The sequence below is a fragment of the Heloderma suspectum genome, chromosome 6 (assembly GCF_057233095.1).
Source record: "Heloderma suspectum isolate Gila_16-S chromosome 6, 16-S_ref, whole genome shotgun sequence".
In the NCBI taxonomy this organism is placed as follows: Eukaryota; Metazoa; Chordata; class Lepidosauria; order Squamata; family Helodermatidae; genus Heloderma; species Heloderma suspectum.
In genome coordinates this window covers 13,078,502-13,101,858 of record NC_139463.1, presented here as the reverse complement: position 1 = coordinate 13,101,858, position 23,357 = coordinate 13,078,502, and the positions used below count along the sequence as shown (strand labels likewise).

Sequence of the window (23,357 nt, the reverse complement as noted above, 5' to 3'; positions counted from 1 at the left end):
CCACAATAGGAGGATTCTCAAGTGAATGCGAAAGAGGGAAGAATCAGTTTTCAATCTCATTATTTAAAACCCACTGTGAGCTCTCTGCTGTGGTAGGCACACTTCACAATAGGTAAAGCCCATAGTTTGGAGGTTGGAAGGGGATAGGAAACACCATTAAAGCTGTATCACTTTACAGATTGCCAAGCAAAGGAGGCTATTTTAGAGCAAATCTGGAGTGGTATCAGAGATCATGTAGGCAACGGGGGCAGGGGGACACTGACAAATAGTTAGGAATATAGAGAGCTGCCTTATAACAAGTTAGGGTCTTGAGCCCTCTAGCTCAGTATTGTGTACACTGAGCAGCAGTGAGTCTCCGGGTGAGTTTCACACACGAGGCTTTCTAAGCCCCCCCTGGACATGTTGGGGATTGACCCTGCAACCTTCTGCATGCAGAAGCATGTGTTTGACCTCTCTTCCCCAAGAGCCAAAACCAAGTAAGTGAAATGTGCATGCTGCCTAAGTCACCACATGGTGGCAGGTCTCTTTGCTTAAGCACAGAGCTTACTCAGCCACATTCATAGCCTGGGGAAGCCCTAGCCTTTTTCTTGTATGCTGCCCTCTCTAAGTACTACAGCTCTTCCTGCAATTTGCCACAGAAGCTGCCAAAGACCTTGCTTTCGATCCCTCATTATGTGGGCCACTGCAGCCCCCACACAAGCGCCTCAGGCTAGAAGAGCAGGGCTGGAATATGGAGGGGCAGAAGGGATGGGGAAGCAGGAGACAAGAGAGAGGGATAGACAAGCTGACTGCTTGGAGTAAGGCTGGGGAACCACACAAGCAAGGCCAAGGTCAGGCTGTTGCCAAGGCAACAGCCCAAGCCTCACTTAGAGAAGTATTTACAGCAAGGTCAGGTCAGAGGGAATCAAAGTCGGACCCGGGAAAGCAATAACAGCCTTCATCCTTCATTCTTCAGCTGTGACTGGTTCCTCACAAGGGACCCCTGTGCACAGGCAAAGAGGTTCTCAGTTCAAATACTGGCTGATCCCAACATCCTACTGTGGTCCACATTAGGGTCCCATAACCCAGCCCTTACAAAACTGCTCCTTCACAACACCCCCTTCATCTTTAGTATTCATCCACTTGTACTAGTTAGCAACGCCAAGGCCTTTTCAAATTAGCAGCACCAGAAAACATAGGCTATCAACTTCCCTTACATCCTCCTCTTTCTAGTCCAGTGGCTATATTAGAATCCCACATTCATTTGCTTACATTTCTCTTTGCCAACTTCCCTGGGGTTATCTGGGGGGTGGGAGCTGAAAAGGCAGCAGTAATTCCCCTAATCAAACCCAGAGTGATTGAGTGACACCACCATTGTCAGAGAGTTTGGATCTGTGATTGATAGGAACATAAACAGTCAAAAGGACCGGGGAAAATAATTATTATTCTGGCTTTAGAGGATTTTGTATTTGTTTGTTTTCTTTTTTGGTTTCCAAATATGATGGTCTGCCAGGTACAAAATCAAAAGAAAAGAAAAACACTACAGAGGTATTAAAGATTAAAAACGGAATGACTGGAATTCATAAAAGAGCCAAATATATTCCCTCACAGCAGTGTTCCAGTGGCATTCAGCCTGTAAATTCCGATCACAGATAATTGTAGGATTCTGAGGAAGGAGAAGGATTTTTCAGTCACAGTTTTTCTCTAACTGTACTTTATAAACACACACATACACACACACACACTCCACCAGCCCATCACACTTTGCAAACAGCCAACAACCACCAAGGAGCAAACACATATCAAGGTCACCCGATGCTGACTGTGGCATCGTAACCTAGATTCTCATCCAGAGCATAATGAAGAACTTGATTTGTGTACACTCAGTTTAGTGCCATGTCTTAGGAAATGTAATCAACATAGGCTCAAGGGATTGGTAATGGGACACTGAGCTTTTTCACTTCTAGGTCACTGGATGGCATCCAACTCGGTTGATTAATGACTGGCCAAAAGCCGTCGCCATCTGACAGCTACTTGGGTGATGTTGAACGAGATAGCTTTCTGCAGAGACAGAGAAAAAAAAGTGCCCAGGAACATTAAGACCTTAAAAGGATGTTCCTTCCCCTCTAGGTTTACCATGTATGCGACACATTGATATGCTAGCAAAGAACAAATATCAAACCCAGAACAAGGAAGAAGTTCTCCTAGTGGACAAAGACATAGACCCATCAACTTGTAGCCATGGTTAGGAGATCAGGAGCATGCTGCAGACACATTCACTCTCCATCTTCCTCCTCACCTCTCTGCAATGAAATCCTCCTCTCTTTCTTAGTTTAGATTTTAGATCATGTTTTAGTGTTGTGCTGAGGTTAATGATAACCATTGTTAACTTTAACCAAGGTTAAACCCTGGTTTCAAGCAAATCATGGCTAGCACTAACCTCAGTGCAGATGCAACATGAGAGCATGGTTAAAGTAAACCATGGAAGGGAAAGAAGATGCATACAAGGGGAGAAAAATGAACTTGCAGCATGCTGTCAAACCCCCAGCCACAGGTAGGAGATCAGGAACATTACTTCTGCGCTGAGTCTTAATCACATGGTATGAAACTGTTGTTGTTGTTGTTGTTGTTGTTGTTGTTATGTGCTCCAATGCTCTGTGCTTGTAAAGAAGACAAATTTGTCCATGTACAAATGTTCAAAGTTAATCACTCCCACTCCCATACACTCCCCAGAAATGTAAAAACCAGGTCTAACGTACCTTTGTGTCATTTCAGCACCTTTCCTTACCTAAGATACATACACTCTGCCCTCTATTGACATTATCCTGCAAGGCCCTGCTCTGTTCTCTCAGTACAACCATTGGGTCAAACTTTGATCCCCATAGCTCTGGGACTATGGAACCAGCTCTCTGAGGGGCCATCAGTCTACAGGATGGTTTGATGGCTAAACCACAGTTTGGCTACCACATCCAAGCCTTGGGCTCACGTGGTTCCTCCTCCCCTTCCTGCATGCATCCCAATTCCCTTCCTAGCTTGGGCATATCATCATTTGCATTTATATCCAAACCCACAAACTATGGTTGTCCTTATCCCTCACACCAAAATTGGAAAACATGGATTGCAGTGGATTTCCAATCCTGTTTTGGAGAGCAAGCGTAAACCATAGTTTGTCAATCTGGATATTTTACAGTAAGCAATGATTTGCCCAAATCAGGAAATCAGGGAAAGAATGAGCATATGAGGAGATGTGGGAACAGGGAGCTGGTAAGCCCAGAATTTTTCCCAGGAGAAATTATCATAAAACGAGTTTACACCTATGGTGCTGGCATGTCCACTGTGTTTCAGGCAGAGCAGGTCTCTTGCATCATGATCACCCAGTATTTCTCATTTCTGCCGTTGTAAAGCAAGCACACTTCCTGACCTGGTACCGTGCCTTATTCCCATACCTTGCCATTCAGCGATTGCCCAGATAATGTTCTGGAGGTTCCCAGTGCTGTAGGTAGGCATGCAGATTTGGCCTGGTAAACTGCCTGAATAGGATACTGTCAGGGAACCACATGTAAGCCACTGTGAAGGTTCACCTCTAAATTACAGCCCCATCCTGGCCCAAGCTGTTGCGTGGCCTGAATCCCTTATCTCTGCCCAGCCCAGCAGGGAGGGTCTCACCTCAACATAGGAGATGGCTCACCTCGTCTGTGGTCACGGTGTATGTCAAAGGCCCATGGGCCTACAGTGCTGTCTCTTCAGGGACCTGGGGATGGTGTCTGTGGATTATGTCACTGGATTATGGCTTTTGGTTCTACCTCAGAGGCAACAATCTGGCACTTCGCAGTTGCATGTTGGGCTGCAGCCTCCCCACTTCCCTCAGGGGGTTGTGAGTTATGTTCATACCAAAACACCCTCTGTGTCCCTTCCAGCTCACCTAGTCTAACTAGGCTTGGGAGCCACTGGAAGGCTACCCGTAGCACAGTCGAAGCTAAAACAGGATATAAAGTGTAACCAAGATCTAAAAACCTTCTGCACTGATGAAGGCAGACCACTTGCATGGCATGCTTTTGCAGGACTGAGTTTGCAAGCATTTCTTGCATGTTCTCACCTGTGGTTTGGCTTCTGCAAAAGCACAGGCTGAACTGCACACTGTTGGGCAGGGGGAGGGGGGCTGTGGAAAGCAGCTTTCAAAGAGGGTTTAGCAGGTTGGAAGCACCAATATAATACAAATAATAAAATAAAAGCTGATAGGTATGCATCCTGCCTGCGTGAGGAGTGACAGATTAGCCCTCCCCTGAGACATCTAATACCGACATGATACTCCACTCTGAAGCATCTGCTGCTTGATTCAATATGGCAGTGCTAGGTAGCACTGCATTAAACAAAGCAATTAACCCAGCAACTGTACCAATCAGCCTACGTCTCATAAGTCCCTGTAATTTAGGTGCGATTTATTCTCCATTCTCCAGACGACTGCCGTGCCAGCCCAGTTACTGCTGTGCCCATAAAAAGTTACAGGGAGGCTGCATGGAGATGCTGCCAGCCACATTTCATGTCACAATAAGATCTATTGTCAGCTGTCATCATGTATTTGTTAACTCATCATCTAAGCCTTCTCTGTTCACCTTGGGCAAACGCACTCACATTGCACTGTCAGGTAGGCCGAGGCGGATGGCGAGCGGCCGAGGCTGTTGCTTGGAATGCAGGTGTATTTGCCAGCATCTTCAGGCTTGACTCGGAAGATGATCAATGTCCCATCAATCAGGATACGGACCCTAAGCTTCAGGTCGCTGCAAAATGGGACGAGAGCAAGAAGAGGAGAAGTGGGCAAAGAGGGCTCAGAGAGGAGGAAAGGGGAGCAGAAGGTATCTAATAATGGATGGTTTAACATCAAGGTTCTCCGTGGACTGGCAATGCACTATGGGTAAGAGACAGCCCTCTTCTGACCATATTCCTGTGTGAGCTACAGTGTGGCGGGGTGGATTTAGGGCCATACTAGATCCAGGCTTCTGATCTCCTGTGGCATGCAAAACAATTAACAACTGGTACTGGGAAGGAAGGAGCAAATCCAGTTGGGACCACAGTGCTGGGAAAGGGGATTAACCCTTTCCCTCTGCAGTTTTCCTGATCAAAATCCTTTCTCGATTATGCTATTTTCCCTGTAAAGGAAAACATACAAGTATCATATGGGTACTTGCACGTATTTCCCCATGGGGCAATAGCAATTTTGAAGGAAGGTCCTGATCATATCCCCGCCACACACAGAATCTTACATCAGTGATAACAGTGGGGGTTCTGCTGCTGGCAACTATCAGAGATGACAGCGGGGTATGGCTTCTGTGGGGATTCCTCTAGGGAGCGGGGCTTAGAGCCTAAACCTTGCCCACTGGAGGAACTCCCAGAAAGTCTCTGGGGGCCAGAAACACATGCACACACAGACATGGCTGCTATTCATTTTCTAAAGGAACTTGGGAGATTGTGATCACAGATCTCCCATGTCACATCTAGTTTGGATCTAGGACCAAGGAGATATAGGTTTACATTGCCACTCAGCCATGAAACTTACTGAGCAACCGGTCATATGCTCTCACCCTAACCCCCTTCGCAAAATGGTGGTAAGGATAAGGGGGGGGGGGCTGAGAGAACTGAGACATGGGGTGGGACTAAAAAGACAAATCAAACCACCAAATCAGTCCATGCTGAGTCACGCATTCCAGCCAACAGGAACCTGGTGACAAAGGGCTGTGGAGTGTGGCCAGAAGGTAGCACATCTCCATAATGCACCAGATGTTTGTGAGAAAGCTAGTGCTTAATCATTCATGGGCAGCAGCCTAATTCTGGGTCAGGGATTCAGAACGCAGCGGAGTAACTCCCTTGCTGCTCACCCTTTACAATAGCGGCAGAAGGTATGAAGACCTTCTTGATGCTTCTCCTTGCTATAGAGCAAGGGTGCAGAACCTCTGGCCCACAGGCTGGACCCGGCCCACTGGTCAACTCAGTCTGGCCCCCAGAGTCTCTGGGGGTTCCTCCAGGGAGTGGGGCTTAGGCTCTAAGCCCCAATCCCTAGAGGAATCCCTGCAGAGGGCATCCCCTGCAGTTCTCTCTGATCTCTGGTAGCCACCAGCAGCAGAACCCCCAACTGTTATCACTGATCTAAGATTGTGGGAAGGAGGCAGGGTGGGTGAAGCCTGGTCTTCTCGAAGTTAAATGTACCCAATTCTATCAATCATACACGTGTGGCACCAAGTGTTACAAGCTTTCCAAGACAGATAAAAGGACTTAAAAACACACACACACAATTCATATTTAGTTCATGAAATGCAGCAGAAAGGGGATTAGACACATTCCTTAAGAATAGACCTATCAATGGCTATTAGCCATGATGGCTAAATGGAACCTCCATTATCAGTGGCAGTATGACACTGAATATTAGGTGCTGGGGGATAGGGCCAGCCCTACCATTAGGCAGAGTGAACCCATTGCCTCAGGCAGATGCTGGGAGGTAGCAGCAAGATGTTGGGAGAGAGACCTGTGTTCCATGCAGCCTATTCTGTGCCCCCTAAGATAGCCTGTTATATTAAAGTTCAGTGGAGGATGCTGTCCCAACCTCAGTGAAGAAGACAGATTAATCTGCCAGTCCAGTCCACTTCTGTAGGTGGAATGGGAGGGGAAAGCCATCTTGTTCTTTGCTTCAGGAAGCAAAATGGCTTGGGCCAGCCCTGCTGGGGGAGCCTGGAGACATCTGATTAGCCACTGTGGGAATCACGGTGCTAGACTTAGTAGACCTTTCAGCAGGGCTCTTATAACCTTGAAGACTCATTCCCCTCACCAGGAAAGGATAATCTATTTCACTGCAAAACACTGAAGGATGCCCCTGGAGAAATGCACATGAATGAATGTTATGCTGAAATATTAAAAAAAAAAATCCATGGTGTGGGTCTTTTATCTTTCCTTGAAAAATACATATGGATTTTGTAATTCACCTAGAGTTCTCTTTCATACTCCTGCAGGAGTATTTTTCATGGAGGAATGATGTCACATCTGAACTGGACTGAAAAGGAAGTTGGGGGGGGGGGGACAGACAGCTCCACTTATTTGCCAGAAGAAGAAGAAGAAGACGATGACTATGGGTCTTTTCAGGACAACAGCTCCTCCCAGAGGGGCCAGATTAACTAGTATGCTAAGTACTCCAAAGAGTAGAGGAGCTCAGTCACAGGCTCCTGCTGTGCTTTAATTATGTGAGCTTCCCCAATTTGAAAAGCATGCTCTCCTTGTTCCCTGAAGTGGGCTTCTTGAACATTCCCCACTGCTCTTGTTTCCTTATCGCAAGGCAAAGAAGCAGTGATCACGTTCTCAGCTGGGGGAAATCATAAACAATACAGATAATCCGGACCAGAAAAAAAAGGTAGAATATCCCTTGGACTGCAAAATATCCCTTGGATGACAAAATTGCCAAGGGGAAGCTGTGTTAGTCTTTTGTAGGAAGAACAAGAGCCCTGAGGCACCTTAAAGATTAGCACATTTATTGCAGCGTAAGCTTTCATGGACTGAAGCCCACTTTACCAAATGCATAAAATGGTTTTGCTAAATTGGTAGGTATATACGCAAGTGGATACAGATAGAAGATACACACACACACGCACACACACACACACTATAGTAAATGTCAGAAACATGGTCAATGTTGACATTTACTGGCAAACCTTGACTGTATGAGACCAAGTGGAAAATATCAGAAATCTTTGGTTCAGTGCAGATGCAATGATGGCTCCCAACAAATTTAGGATTTTCAAATCAGAAACCAGCCTTGGAAATGCACACACTCTTTCTGCCTCTTCTTTCTCTTGTCAGTGTTAACCATGATGTAGCTTTACATATACATCAACAGTAATCATGATTAACACTAGCCATGGTTCCCACATAAACCAGAATTTCAAAGCATGGGCTGAAGTGGGTTTGCAAACCATGCTTACAAAGAGACCTGGCAAGAATAAAACATGGTTAGCATCAGCAAAGGAAGGGATATGGAAATTCACTCCAGAGAAAGGAGGACAATGGGGAGATAGCATACATCCAAATATAGCTTTCTGTTCAAAAGCCATTGTTTGCAGGAAGCTTCATCTGCACAAGACCTTTGCATCCTGAACTTTACATTTACATTTGTGGCATGGTACAACGTCTTTTATCTATAAATAATGGAAAAGAAAATGGCATTAAGACATTTACTGAACATGCTTAGCTTTGATTTTTACTGGCAAAAATCAGAATTTCTGAGATGCTTCTCTCTGGAACTAATAAAAAACTTAAGATTTGCCAGTAAATGTCAGCAATCATCCATTTTCTGAGATTTGCCATAGTACAAAGATCTCTACCAACTTTGATAACCACTTCAGGAATCAGATAAACAAATGGGTTTTAGAGTTATCACATGAATGCTTGTGCAACAATAAATGCACTAGTCTATAAGGAGACACAAGGCTCTGCTTTCAAAACAAATTACGTATTTGTTTTGAGATTTCTACTCTTTAACAAGAGAGATGATGTGTATTCTTTATATATCATCATTACTTCATCTTAAAGTGTATGCATGAGCGTTTATTTTGTAGTGCCTGTGGAACGTTTGAAGCACATTGGGTAAGCTTCAAAAAATGAACATTTTTTCTATGGCACTTTTGGATGCTTTCTTCCATTGTTGTTTTTTCTGTAAACTGGTGCAGCTCTCTCATTGTCTCTGGGCCAAAACGTTTTAGCCAGAGGGGTAGGATGAGAAACAAGGGAGACCAGGTTCAAATGGCTGCCATTCCTATGCCCAGTTTTGTATATCAATAGTGCCAATGGAAAATGCATGGCTTATGGGCACAGGAAAAAGGAGTTCCAGAATGGCATTCATCACTCACCTGTCCCCAGCCTGTTGCTCCAAACAATTTATTTCTGCACAGCCATGCTGAACAGGATGGAAGAAAAGACCCAAGAACTGGGTCTGAACTCACTTCTTAAAGTAGACATTCTCCTCCTCCCAATACCAAGTATAGGTCAGGTTGCCTGGATATGCCTCGGCCTGGCAGGTGAACATTGCATCCTGGGAGATGTTAACTGTGATGTTCTCTGGAGGGGAAACAATGAAGGGGGGTCCTGTGGGAGAGCGAGAGACAAACAGTTACCTCAGCAGCTGAAAAGGGGAAGATGAGCTCATAGCCAAGAGAGAATGGCCAACAGGGCAGGGAACAGGGATGAGCAGAGAAGCAGCTATTGCAGAATGAGGAAGCATCTGTCTAACAAAGACAACCTCTTAGTATTTTGCTAGGGTGGCCACTTACCCCCCAAAAGTGGACACCAAAATAGAGGACATGGATTTGCATAAAATGTGTATATGTAGAGATAAATGTAGAGCTATGGAGTGGACAACCCTTAAAATAGAGGACACCTTCAAATAGAGGACTGTTCTCCATAATGTAGGGTATATGGCTATCCTACCATTTGCCCAGATCACATGATTGAGTATAGCCACTCCCACAACCCTCCTACATATTGTAAGCACTATTACTAGGAGATAAGAGCCAAAATCTGGCTCATCTAAAACATAGTTCCATAGCTTAGTGATAGACCACAGAAGGTCCCAAATTCAATCCCAGACATCCACATTTAAAAGGATCAGGCAGCACATGATATGAATAACCTCCCATTGATGTCAATCAGTCTACTCTCAGTATTACTAGCTCTGGATGAAACCCAATGTATTGTATTTCTATTTAAATATACAGTCATTTCTAAATTTGCATATATATATATGTATGTATGTATGTATGTATGTACTAGCATATGCGAATTCCATGCCAATTTCAGCTATCTTTTTTGGTGATGCATTACAGTAGATGGACAAATAGTTTGACCTTGTTTCCTAGGAACCTTTCAAGTATGTAGGTAGCCTTCTTTGCTATGTGTGGTATCCAATAAGCTCACCAGGCCTTTTACACAAATTGACGTAACCTAGTGGCAAAGAGTTGAGCTGCAAATAGGGAAATCAGCCTAATCTACCTCACAGGGTTGTTGTGAGGATGAAATGGAGAGAAAGAGGGTCATGAAATGGAGAGGAAGAGAGTCATGTATGCCTCCTTGGAGGAAAGGTGTAACATATGACTAAATGAAGTCACCAATTCAAATTTCTCAAAAGGTGTTTAGGAAAGCTATTCTTTCCCAGACCCAACCTCCCCGCATCCCCAGCCCAAATCTACAATACTGTTATAATGCTGACCTACTCCACAAGCTTGTGGCCATGATTACTGGGTTATTATATATAAAATGCTTTGTACTTTCTGGAGTGCTACATAAGCGTTATCATTATTTCTACTTTCTGAATGGCTACTATTGTTATTTACAACTCGATTTCAGTGTTTAGTAAAGAGCAGTTTTAAAATGTAAAGGAATTGTTACAGGAATAAAAAGAAAAAAGGGCAGATTTTGTTCTCAGAACTAGATAGCAAACGTAAGGCTCACCATTTATCAGCAAGGCTGCCAGGTTACTGCAGTTCAGTTCTGGATTCCTGAAAGTCTCAGATTAGGGATGTACTGATTGTGTAAAATCTGTTCAATCTGTGATTTGCAGGTTGTCAGGCACCTTTCATTCCATCGCCCACACATCCATGGAATCGGATGTTTTCTTTTCTGAATTTGTGAAAATGCGCATGTGCAGAGATGCGCAAATTCCCCCAATTGTGCATTTTCACAGTTTAGCCTATCGGGGAAATGCACATTTTGGCAGGGTTATTTTTTAATTTTGCTTATTTATGATGAATTTGTCCAAAATTTGGGAAAGTTAAAAAACTGGTCTGCAAGTCCGCACAATCTGCCCAACAGGGGGAAAGCGCTGTGGAATATGTGGGTTGGATTCATGAAAATCCAAATGTATTTGGTTCCATTGCGGATTTCGTTGACATCCCTATCTCAGATCCTACTTTTCTTACAAACTATAAAAAGAAGAAATATTGTGCTTCTAGTCCTCATGGCTATATTCTTTTACATGTTCACCACCTTGAACAGTCTTTAGAAAAACAGTATATCCATCTATATATGAATACATTTAGAGCACAATCCTATGCAAGTTTAGATAGAAAAAAGGCCTACAATTCCCAGTACTCCCCAGATTACGTCCTTAAAGATTTGTGAGACCAGCAATTCAGCAAGTGAAGCTCATCCTAATCTGCAGCTAGGGAAAGCATCACCTGTGGAATTTCCTTCTCTAGCACAGCTGCTAAAGGCACAGAAGGGCTTCCAGAAATAAAATAAAATAGCTGGGCTTCCAGAAATAATAATAAAATAATTGGCAGCCTGATTAAAATAAAGTGTGTAAAAACACACACATTATATAGAGATATTTAAAAATGGGTGGGCAGAGCGGTAACAATATCAACCTTCCTTGGGATGCTGAGAAAGAATTACCTAAGTTCATGACAGCAAATCCTTATGAGGTTGTAAACATTGTGTACAAATAACTGTGTATTATTTTCATGGAATAACATTTCTGCTCTTGGGGTAGAGGGGAGAGAAATGGTACACTCCTCTCCAGGGACATAAACTGCCCAAATAAAAATGTTTCACATTGGGTGCTTCATTGGATGCTAAATAAAAAGGCACTGCTATTTGCTTTCCATACCGTACTTTACATTTTGTTTAAGTCTCTCCAGACACAGGGCAGGGAAGGGATTAAATGAATGACAGTCTGAATATAAATCAGGTTGCCTGTTTAATCAGGATGACAGGCCCATCCACAAGGGTGTTCTAATGAAATGGATTTTTGCGTAATACCAATGGGATGCTGAGCCATTGCCTGCCAGTGCAACAGACATCTACCATACATACACATTCACCATGGGTAAAAGGACCCAGGAGTCTTTTGCAAGACATTCCCAGCCTCCGCCCCCCACCCCCCAGCCTGACCCGAAATTCCCAAGGGCGAGAAGTCTCACCTCTCATCTCCCTCTCTCTCACACACACCCTGAAAATTCAACCCGCCTACCTACAATATTCCTTGGCATTAGCATCACCAAGTGACAAGATGCGGGAGTGGGGCTATGCAAATGAAGAGGGTCAGGGCTATGCAGATGAGGAAAAGGCTCAGGTTTCGGTGGCTGAGGTGAAGTGAGAGCACAGGCACCGTTCAGCTTCCACCCCAGTAACACCCCTGACTGCATTTCCTCAGCTTTCTCCCATGCAGGTGAGTGGTTTCCATTGACTGCTATAGAAAAAAGTCAAGTGCTGCACTTTTTGAGGGGGAAGGTGAAACCCACCTTCTGCCCACTGACACTAGGAGGCCTGCCCCTCTCTTACTGAGATCCCATATGAAGCCCAAGCAGTCTCTGTTACCAGAATGGACAGAGACAGATTGCTCCCCTCCAGGCATATTACTGGGTATTAACTAAGAAGCCTCATGTGGCGCAGGGTGGTAGGTGGCAGTATTGCAACCGCAACTCTCCCCATGACCTGAGTTCGATCCCAGTGGAAGCTGGTTTTCAGGTAGCTGGCTCAGGTCGACTCAGCCCTCCATCCTTCCGAGGTCAGTAAAATGAGTACCCAGCTTGCTGGGGGAAAGGTAGTCACGACTGGGGAAGGCAATGGCAAACCACCCCGCTATAGTCTGCCATGAAAACGCCAGCGAAAGCGGCATCCCTCTAGGGGTCAGTAATGACCCGGTGCTTGCACACGAGGAACCTTTCCTGTTTAAGAAGCCTGTGGAGCTGGTGGTTCCAATGTCAGTGGGGCGGTGAATCCACTCCAGGTTTCAGTCAGAACCAGTCAGAACTCTAAAGGAGCTATCCAAGGTGCTTTGGATAGCTCCTTTAGAGTTCTGACTGAACCCTGGAGCGGATTCACTGCCCCACTGACATCGGAGCCACCAGCCTCCACTGGACAAAGCAGAGATCCTCCACAGAAAACTGTTCCTATCCTTAGCACTCACAGGACACTCATTCTCTGTCTCTCCCTATATTAGAGCAATACGACAATGGAACCAATTCCCTAGGAGGTGGTGGGCTTTCCCACACTGGAGGCATTCAAGACGAGGCTGGACAGCCATCTGTCAGGGATGCTCTGACTTAGATTCCTGCACTGAGCAGCGGGTTGGACTCAATGGTCTTGTAGGCCCCTTCCAACCCTACTATTCTATGATTCTGTGATTCTATAGAGTCTCCATTCATGCAACTTATCCCTTCATATCAACAGTGTTCATCACATTCGTGGTATTAAATCAAAGTGAGCTCCCTCAGGCCCCAGGGCAAAAGGACTGGTTTACCTGTAGGAATTACTCATTGATAGGGTGGTAATGTGTCCTATTTTGCAGCGGACAGTACTCTATTTGAAGGTGTCCTCTGTTTGAAGGATGGTCAAGTCCACATTCAGTTTAAAGACAGAGAACCACAAGAAAGGAGAGCAGGAGACACGGGCTTATTTATTTATAACATTTCTATACCACCCAATAGCCTATCTGTTGCCCATTGACAGTTGTTAGCAACTGAGCAGCAAACTGAGCAGGAACACAGGTCTGGGCCTGTTCATACTGTCATAGAACCATAGAATCATAGGGTAGGAAGGGGTCTTCCATATCATAGGGTTGGAAGGGGTCTACAAGACTGAGTCCAACCCCCTGCTCAATGCAGGAAGCCTGATTCTCAGGCGGTCTCCCATCCAAGTACTAACCAGGGCCGACCCTGCTTAGCTTCCGAGATCAGACGTGATCAGGCACATCCAACCCTTTGCTCATCATGAAGACGGCACATGTTAGTGCCATTTTGAATATTCAAGCTGCAACTGTGGCTTGTCGTGTCATGAAAACCTGGCAAGGGTGGATTGTTGGCACCGTTAACAAACCACTCACAACCATAAAACAGCCCATGGGTTCTGTGTGGTTAACCACACCAACAACCCATCCTTGACCAGGTTTGCCTGACATGACAAGCCACTGTCACCACTTGAATATTCAAAAGTCACCCGGTATGCACCAGCGTGCATCATAAGCCGTGGTGGGTTGCAGTGATCATGCGAACCAGGTTGGACTTTCCCACTATGGTTAGTGTATTTCTATTAAAATTATAGTAATTATTTCTATGTTTACTTCTATACATATAAATTAGCATATGTATGTTTGATGCAAATCTGTATCCTCTTTTTTGGTGATGCATTTCGTCTAACCCTGAGGCTATGTTAATCTAGCGGTAATTTTCCCTAGAGTTTATGTACCAGAAATACCTATTCTAGGCACAAATCCCTCTGCTTCCAAAAAAAGTGGGGAGAGGGCATTGACTGTCCCATATTGATAACCTTGTGGCTGTCACATGGAAAGAAATCACACAAACACACTTCAAAAAGTGCTGGAATATGAATAGTGAGCTGTATTTATTTCCATATTGATTTGATTGTTGATTTGATATGAACCCAACTCAGAAAAATCTATCGGCAGCCTGGCTATATCAGAAACAAAGTATATCACACCCTTTAATAGTGAACTCAATTTATAGCAGCCTTCCCCAACATGGGCCCTTGAGATGTTTTTGATTCCACTTCCCATCAGCCCTAGCCAGCATAGCCAGTGGCCAGGAATCCTGGGAACTGTAGTCCAAAACATCTGGAGGACAGGTTTTTTGTTTGTTTTTCCTTAGCTTAATTGCCATGCAGTGGGTGATTTTCAAGAGTGATTGCAACTAGGGAGGGAAGGGTTAACTCTCCCCTCCCTGCATGCTGCAATACACACACACCCTGCATGGCAATTAATCTGCATGGCAATTAAGCTTAGAAAAATCTCCCCCCCACCACCACCATTGGCTGGGGATGAACTGGGGCAGGATGCAAATTAACTGCAGTATTTCTTTTATTTGAGATTATTTGGATGAGAAATTAATTGGCTTGCTTTGCCTTCTGTGAAATATAAACTGATCCTAGTTATTATGTCTACATTTGCATATATAGATATAAATCAACATATGCAAATTTCATGCAGATGTTTGTCTTATGGGCCTGGGCCTCAAAACTTTTAAAGGCCTAGCAGCATCCTGGTGTGCCCCACATGCTGGCCCAGAGGACTGGCAGATGCTGGGAGCTTCACCTCCCTCCTCCCTCCCTTGTAAAGGGAACTCCAACAGAACCGCTCACCGCGTTGCTGCCAGTGGAGGCTGGTGCCTCCAATTTGAGTGGGGCTGTAATTCCATTCTGGGTGTCAGTCAGAACCAGCCAGAACTCTAAAGGAGCTATCCTAAGTGCCAATATTTGGGGGACAGGGATTAGCAACTTGGACAGCTCCTTTAGAGTTCTGGCTGGTTCTCACTGAAACCCAGAATGGATTCACAGCCCCAGCGAAATCGGAGCCACCAGCCTCCACTGGCCACTGCTGAAGCAAATAAGCAGCCGGGTCTGTTTGCAGAGGTATTTCTTCATTCATTCCCTTTATTAATTCCATTTACTCATCCCGCTCCCCCCATTGTTAAAATGTGTCATCATAAATGCTAACTGCAAGCTGCCCCGTGTCTTAAGGATCGGGTAGGACAGAACAATCAAATCAATATGGAAATAAATACAGCTCACAGAACACCTGCTAAACAAACAGGATGGGGGTGGCAAGAGGGGGATTTTTTTTTTATTACAGATGCAGATCCAGCCAATCAATGCGGAATGTCTCTCCCTTAAGGCAGGGCAAGGCCAGAACTGCCCCACTTTTTGTCCTACACTTCCTTCTGCAAAACAGTTTGTCTCCAGCATGAGACAATGGTGCAGCAGGCCTCCCTCCTTCCCTCCCACTCGCCCTGCACCATCCTTTGCATTCTGTGGATTGTTCAGCTGAGCTGGCAGTCGCCATTGTTATTTAAATGTCTGGGGTTTGGACTTTATTCTCTTGTTTATTGATTGATGGCTTTTGGAGTGTGTTAGTTTTTAATGGAAGGTTGGAAAGAGGCCCATCTTACTGGCTGGAGGTTACATGGTCACCTTCAATCGTTCCATGCCATTAACTTTTCATTAGTGGGAGGCTCAAAGTCAAGCCTGTAGGGCAGCCTTGGTTCCCTCCAGATGTGTCAGATGACTTCTCCCAGAATCCCCAGCCAGCAGCTGGGAGTTGTCCAAAACATCTGGAGGGCGCAGGGTTTGGGAAGGCTGTCATAGGGAGCTGGGGTGGGCAATGCAATCTACATGCAAAACGTCCCTTAATATAATTGGCAGCTTTTATTGCTGAGACCCTTGAGGGTGCACCATTGATTGCGCGCACACATGCACGCACATAGGCGCGCACGCATGCGCACACACGCAGCACATAGTTAAGCGATAGGATTTGCCACCGTTTTAAATGGGGGATTAGACAAATTAATGTAGGGGAAGGCTATCAAGGGCTGCTAGTCTATATGCTACCTTCTCCAGGATCAGAGGCACCATGCCTCTGGTTACCAGTTACTGGAGAATAACAACAGGACAGGGCCATTTGCTCACATTTTCTGCTTGTGGATGGATGGGCATCTGGTTGGCCACTGTGGGAAACAGGATGTTGGATTAGGTATTTGGTCTGATCCAGCACAGCTCATTTTATGTTCTTATGACAGAGAGCACCAAAACCGTGCAGAATTGGGGTGAAGGGCAGATTCTATCCTTGTTGCAACGCAGTCCCATAAACCAGTGCTGTACTTTCCTACATAGGAGTAAATGGCCATCATTCACTTATATGGGCGAAAGTAAAAGGATACACATGGCGATATAATTGGGTTCATGGTGGGGAGGGGGGTTATCTTCTCTCTGTCACTAGTGATTTGCCTAGCCCTGCTTTGTCACCTACAAAACCGCAATCTTCAGTCACACTAAGGCAGGATTCCCCAACCTCCTTGGCCCGAGGGCACATTTGGGAATTTGAGAAACTGCTATGGGCTGGACCACCACAAAATGCCTCATCACCAGTGGGTCGCCGCTGTGGCATCTACCTGTTGCTTCCGTGGATCTTAGTCTCTGTCTTATTCAGCAAAAACTTTCTTTTCGTGTCTATGGGACACCACAACATGTCTTTAATAAGGGATTGTCTAATTTGGCTAATTGCTGGTAGTGCAATACAGCTAATGCTTCTTTTAAAAGTATGTTTTGGCAATGTCCAGTAGTTGCTTCTCTGGGGGAGGAGGTTATTACACAGATACATTTGTACTGGAATAGCCTTTAATAGTCACGCTTTTAAAAATTATTTGCAGGCTTCATGGAAATTAACAAATGTGCCCTTTTGACATATAAAAGGCTAATATTAGAACGTTGGAAGGATAAAAACTTACCTCCTATAATGCAATGTACTGAGGACTTTACAATGCTTTCAATATTTCAACAGGTGGCATATAGACACAACCTTCAAATGGATACTTATTTGGATATTTGGTCTACTTTTGTTAAAGCCTATGCATAATTGCTAGAAAGATGTATACATTTCATATGTATTCATTGCTATGGATATGTACAAATCCATGTACGTATATTAAAAAATGGGGATTTTTTAAAAAAAAGTTTTGTGGGTGCCCACAGGCACCGTGTTGGGGACCCCTTCAAATGTGCCATTGGAGGTGCCCACGGGGTGCTGTAGCACTGAAGGGGACTATGCTGGGGACACCCGCGCTAGGGTGTGACAGAATGTTGGGCATTGGGTGTTCATACATAGAAGCTTAGAAGGAACATCGAATTTAAAAAAAACAAACAAGGTGCTCTGTCAACACTTTGTTGGTCAAGGTGGGGTATAAAACTTAATAATATTAATTTTTTTGTAAATCAAGTTTCCTTTGATATTGCACTGCTTTTACAGAGGATTGTATTTCAGAGGGAGGGGAAAAATGTGAGTATGATTCTGCATTCCCTTCATTTCTTTCTCATGTTGTATGCCACCCAAACATGGAAGCTTAAAGAGGATCACAATCCAACGCAAGGGAAAAAGCCATCAGGCATTAGGGATGGACAGATCTGTCAATCTTGGTCTGGCCACATTTGTCAGTATTTTGAGGTCAATCTCATTCCATTCCATTTCTGCACAAGTTTGTATTTTTTAAAGGAAAAAATTATGTATGGAAATTCATAATTTATTCTTGCACATTTTTTGTGATGTACGCTTGACTATATGCATTTCTGTTTTCATTTTTAAATGTATGCATTTTCCATAATTTTACATTGCTGAATGTTCTTTTGTGCACACTTCTGTGAAATATATGCATTTTGTGAGCATTCCCCCCTCCCCCCAAGCAAGCTGCATCAGAAAGCTCGCAAATATGCAGATTTCGGAATACAACTCTTTCTTGGCCAACTGAAAGGCTTAGGTGATGCGAATTGGGTAAATCTGTTTTTTAAAAAAACTTGACAGAGCATATTTCTCAACAATCTCTATCATGTATATAATAAAGCAGAAAAGCCATATCATAAAGTTTGCCAAAGCCAAAAGAGCAGTCTTCATCCACTGTTCAGCCACTAACAAATTTCTTTAGTTCCTTTGATCATATAGTAAGGCAACGACTCCTAAACAACTCCATTTTCACTTGCTTCCTAAAAATTAACAATGCAACCATCATTTAGGGTACAATCGTATTCAGATAGGCGGCCGCCTCCGAACTCAGAGGTGACCGCCTACCCAATGCAAGGCAGGAGAAGCAGGGAGGGGATCATTCCCTCCGCGCTTCTCCTGCCCTGCATTTTCAGCTAGACAGCCGATTGCTGCTTTCTAACTGTGGGAGGGCAGAGCTGGAGAGGAGGCTGCTGTACAACACATTGGATGTGTCAGACAGGCATTTCTGCCCTCCCCACCCCAGAACACCCTCCAGGAACGTCCCTTTTTTGGCCGCTCCATACTCCTCTTGCAAGGAGCTGTTCCGCACTGCCTCCGAGGTAGTGCGGAAGTGGGGGGAGGTCAGTTCTCTGGTAATCGACCTCGGAGTGCAGGCTCCAAGGTCAGTTCCTGGAAAACCAAATATCCTATGGCTGTCTAGCCACTGTTTAGCGGCCATAGGATTGCTCCCTTATTTATTTATAGACCACTTTTCTACCAAAAAATGGCACTCAAAGTGGCTGAAGGAAACATTGGTAATTGCACTTGGATGCTCTGTTCTCTACCCAGGTTTCTCACATTGCCTTTGACCCAAGATGAACACTACTAAGAATCAGCAGCTTCTAGGCAGTGCACAAGAACTCTCCAGGAATTACCTTGGACAAGCAAGCGAGTGGTGTGCACAGCCTCTCCCTGGATACTGTAAGCCCGGCAGGTGTAAGCACCTCGGTCATCCCGTGTGATGGATACAACAGTCAGACTCCCATCACTAACCTGAGAAGAAGAAAGAGAATGAAAGTTAAGCACACAAAATAACTGCAGCTACAAATGCACATGCATCACACACACACAGGGCCAACTAGACATGCAATTAACGGTGTCTTTGCATTTCTTCCCCATACAGATAGCAGCTTCAGAAGAGCAATTTTTGTCAGGAAAATGTATTTAAGAATTTCAGTTAGCCGAACATTACAGATCATCCTTTGCCAACCTGGCTCCTTTCAGATGTGTTCAGACTACAACTCCCCTCATCCTCAGCTACGAATGAACTCTGGCTGGGGGGATGGGGGTTGTAGTCCAATACTTCTGGGGACAGCCAGGTTGGTGAAAGTTAATGAAGACTAATGATTCATTTTGACAGTGGAGGAAAGGATTAAACTTCCCCTTCCTACCTACTGCAATCATAATAATGATCAAACAACCCCATCAGATGCTATTGGCAATTTTTTAATTCACATTTTTAAATGCAAAGATGCATTTAAATGCCATGTCTAGTTCAGCCCATGCGCAAACACCCTGATACTGAGGATACAGCTGCACTGTGTGCCATGCTAAGAACAGAATCACACATTTTAGATTTCAGAATATGTTATATGTTATATTTTATTTTTTTTTGTTGCTGTTGGTTTTGTTATGTTTTCTGTTTCTTTTCTTGCTTTGTTTTCTTAAAATTCACAATAAAAATGATTTTTAAAAAGGACAGAATCACACATTGTAAGGCACACAGGGCTGCCAGTGAAAATCAAGGGCCCAAGGGTCTCTAGTAAGGACCATCACCAGGGCATCATAGTAGCCCTTTTTGGGCTCATCCTCCATACATACAATAAACATGCATATAGTAGTAAGTGGCAGGTCCCCCCCCCCACACACACACACATGCACACTAGGGATGTCCGTCACTGGGAAATCCGGCTCTTTTTTGGCTCAACCGAATTCTGCAGTGTGTTCAACTCAGTTTGCATGCCCGAACTGAGGTACAGGCTGTTCCTGAACTCCAGGAACTTTTCTGCACATTTTTTAAAGGTTCTGCAATTTGCTCAAATTTCTGAGCGATTTGTGCAATTTATGCAAATATGGCCATAATGTGCATGATTTGAGCAAATCTGGCTGTAATTAGCGCAAATTGCTCAAAAATTTGCGCAAAGTGCATGATCTTCCCAAAAAAACCCTCCAGAAAATTCGGGAACTGGCCTGATTCACTGCAGGTCAAGTTGAGCATGGCAGTGGGAACCAAAACAAAGTTGGGGGGGGGGCTAGGAAAACCTGTCAAACTCCACCCCCAAAATGGATTTCTCCAACATCCCTAACATACACGTACGCACGCACGCACGCATGCACGCACTCAAACTGCTTCTCTAGGTTCCAAATCATACTGTGCTCTGCTGATGCGCAGAAGGCAAGGTGCAGATGGGCATCTGAATATGTATCAATTGCATACGTTAGAGGATGGGCCTTGTCTGAACAGGGCTAATGAGCTGTGGACATCTACTCCACCTTTCTATGAGGCAAGCACACTAACAATAACCTGGGCCACAGGTACTGTCAGGCAATTTCCATTGCAGTACAGAGCCATGAACACAGGAGGTTTTATTTTCCCATCCTCTGCTTAGTATGTGTGAAAAACGGTATCAGGAGACTGGGAGGGAGCCTCAGAGGGGGACAAAGTCCTAAGAGGGGTGATGTTGAAGGTGGGAGTTACCATAGAGGCAATACACACATTCCTTCCTCACCTTCGATCCATCTTCTCAAATCCCCCACACAGACACATAGACACCACCACTCCATCTGCTGCCAATAATGATTCTAATTTCACTTCATCCTTGCATTTCAATTTGTAACCAATGACTCCTAATTATTCTCATTGGTGCCAATGCCAATTCCCATGCCTGGTTTACCAATTACAATTCATATGAAATTGCTGGCTGAGTGGAGGACAGAGGCTTTATGAGGGAGGGGAAGAAAACACGAGCTTTTAAGGGAAACGACGAAACAGGATCCACTTCCTATGGGATGAACCTGGCAGCTCAAGGCACTGGTGGAAATAGAACACAGTTTAAAAAATAAAATAAAATAAGCCACTGTCACTCATGAAAGGGTGTTGAGTGTCAAGGGAATTGTTATTTGAACTATGAATCGTGAGCCTATAGCAGCCTTTGCCAACCTGGCTCCCTCCAGATGTGTTGGAAGACAACTGTCATCACTCCCGGCCAGAGCCCATTGGTGGCTGAGGATGATGGAAGTTGTAGTCCAATATGTCTGGAGGGGGCCAGATTGACAAAGTACACTATACTTTGGCCTATAGTGTTTGGCCAACTGAAATTCTGAGATGCATTCAAAACCCTGTAAGGAAGCACTCCGTGCCAGTAGAGCTCATGACTTACAAGACCATCTAGCTATGGATGATAGCCTTTCAGAAGCTCACTACATTGTCTGCTTGGAACTATACAGAACATGAGGCCTATGAAGCACCCAGGGGGTTTCCATATATGGCTGGGAACTTTTTCTTCCTTAGAGGTGGGGCTTACAACAAACTTTCCCATCATTCCCTCTAATATTCCTTGTAACACTGAACATGGCCCATTCTGTGCCAATCACTTCAGAAGCAAAGCTGGCCCGCCCCAAAATAAGATACACTGCACATACACACTCCCCCCAACACACATACATGCTTTCCTAACTTTTTCTTCCTTAGAAGTGGGGCTTACAACAAACTTTCCCATCATTCCCTCTAATATTCCTTGTAACACTGAACATGGCCCATTCTGTGCTAATCACTTCAGAAGCAAAGCTGGCCCGCCCCAAAATAAGATACACTGCACATACACACTCCCCCCAACACACACACATGCTTTCCTATTCCGCAGATACATAGTCACCCTTCCCACCCACACTGTCAGGAGTGTCCTAGCTGCCTCTTAAAGTCCCCTCCAGTAGCCCAGATAAGATGCAGACAAAAGGGATTCTCTCCAAGGCTTTATTCCTTTACAGCTTAATGACTCTTTCAGATGCTAATTGCCAGCGACTAAGCAAGGAACTGCAAAGCGTATCCTAACAGGGTAACCTAAGCTCCATCTATGCAGTGGGTCCCCATTTTGAGGAGAAGGGTGGGAAAGCTCTCAAACTTATGGGCTAGGAGGGGAGGCTCCCCCCCTTACCTGTGGGGCATCGGGGCGCAGCCGTTGCCATAGCGCCAAGTAGGCTGAGCGCCTCCTCTCGGCACCCTCCACCTCACGCCTCTCTCTGCGCCAGCGCCTTGCATCTAGCAACAACCAATCTCCTGCTCTTTCGCTGCCAGCATCACTATCTCTCTCAGGAATGCGAGCAGGGGGCCCTCTCCCTGCAGCTGCACCTCTGAGAAATGAGTGGGCTCCTCTCCCACGGGTTATAGCTCTTCCTCAGAATCACAGCTGCTTTGGGGCTCTATGGGCTCAGTTCCAACCCTGACACACACACACACACAGATGTACTCACACAGACACACACTCTCCCCCCACTCCCAAGACAGGGGGTTCCCTTGCCAGTGATAGTGTTAACAAGGGAAACCCTGACTCTCATACCTGTGATGTGAGATTGAAGATAAGGGAAGGGTTTCCCCTCCTAGTGCTAACAAGGGAAACTTTGCCCTTATCTTTGATCTCTAGACAGGGTCCCCAGGGCTCTGCAGGTCACATTGGGAGCATCCAAGGGCCGTGGGTTGTGCACCCCTTTTGTATGTACTTGTGGGATACACAGTAGTATGTTTGTTTGTAAATTAAAAAAAGCAAAAGAAATGTGCAACACTGCCCCCACCCTGCAAAAGAAAAACAGCTCAGTGAGATCTCAGAACCTGTGAGCTTCCAGAACCTGTGGCATGTTGAAGGCATAATGTTTCACACTGATCATAAACAATATGAAGTTACCTATTACCATCAGACCAAAACATCCATCTAGCCCAGTTATGTGTGCTCTGATCAGCAGGAACTCTCCCAAGTTCTTTCCCAGCCTTCCTACTCAAGATACATAAATTAGTAATGCCAGGCAATGAACCTCGTACATGATGCATGTAAAGCATGTGTCTGCCACTGAGCTATGGACCCTCCTGAGCAGG

At 45.0% G+C, this 23,357-nt stretch overlaps 1 protein-coding gene across 1 annotated transcript in view; it reads right to left on the bottom strand.

Annotated features, from left to right (window-relative positions):
- Positions 1-23,357, bottom strand: part of IGSF9B (immunoglobulin superfamily member 9B) — a 137,049-nt gene that overhangs the window by 62,580 nt on the left and 51,112 nt on the right. The window contains exons 7-9 of the mRNA XM_084807237.1: positions 19,147-19,264; positions 8,958-9,099; positions 4,612-4,757 (exon numbers count right to left, since the gene is read on the bottom strand). Of these exons, the coding sequence (XP_084663363.1) occupies positions 4,612-4,757; positions 8,958-9,099; positions 19,147-19,264 (406 nt within the window). The remainder of the gene's footprint in view (positions 1-4,611; positions 4,758-8,957; positions 9,100-19,146; positions 19,265-23,357) is intronic.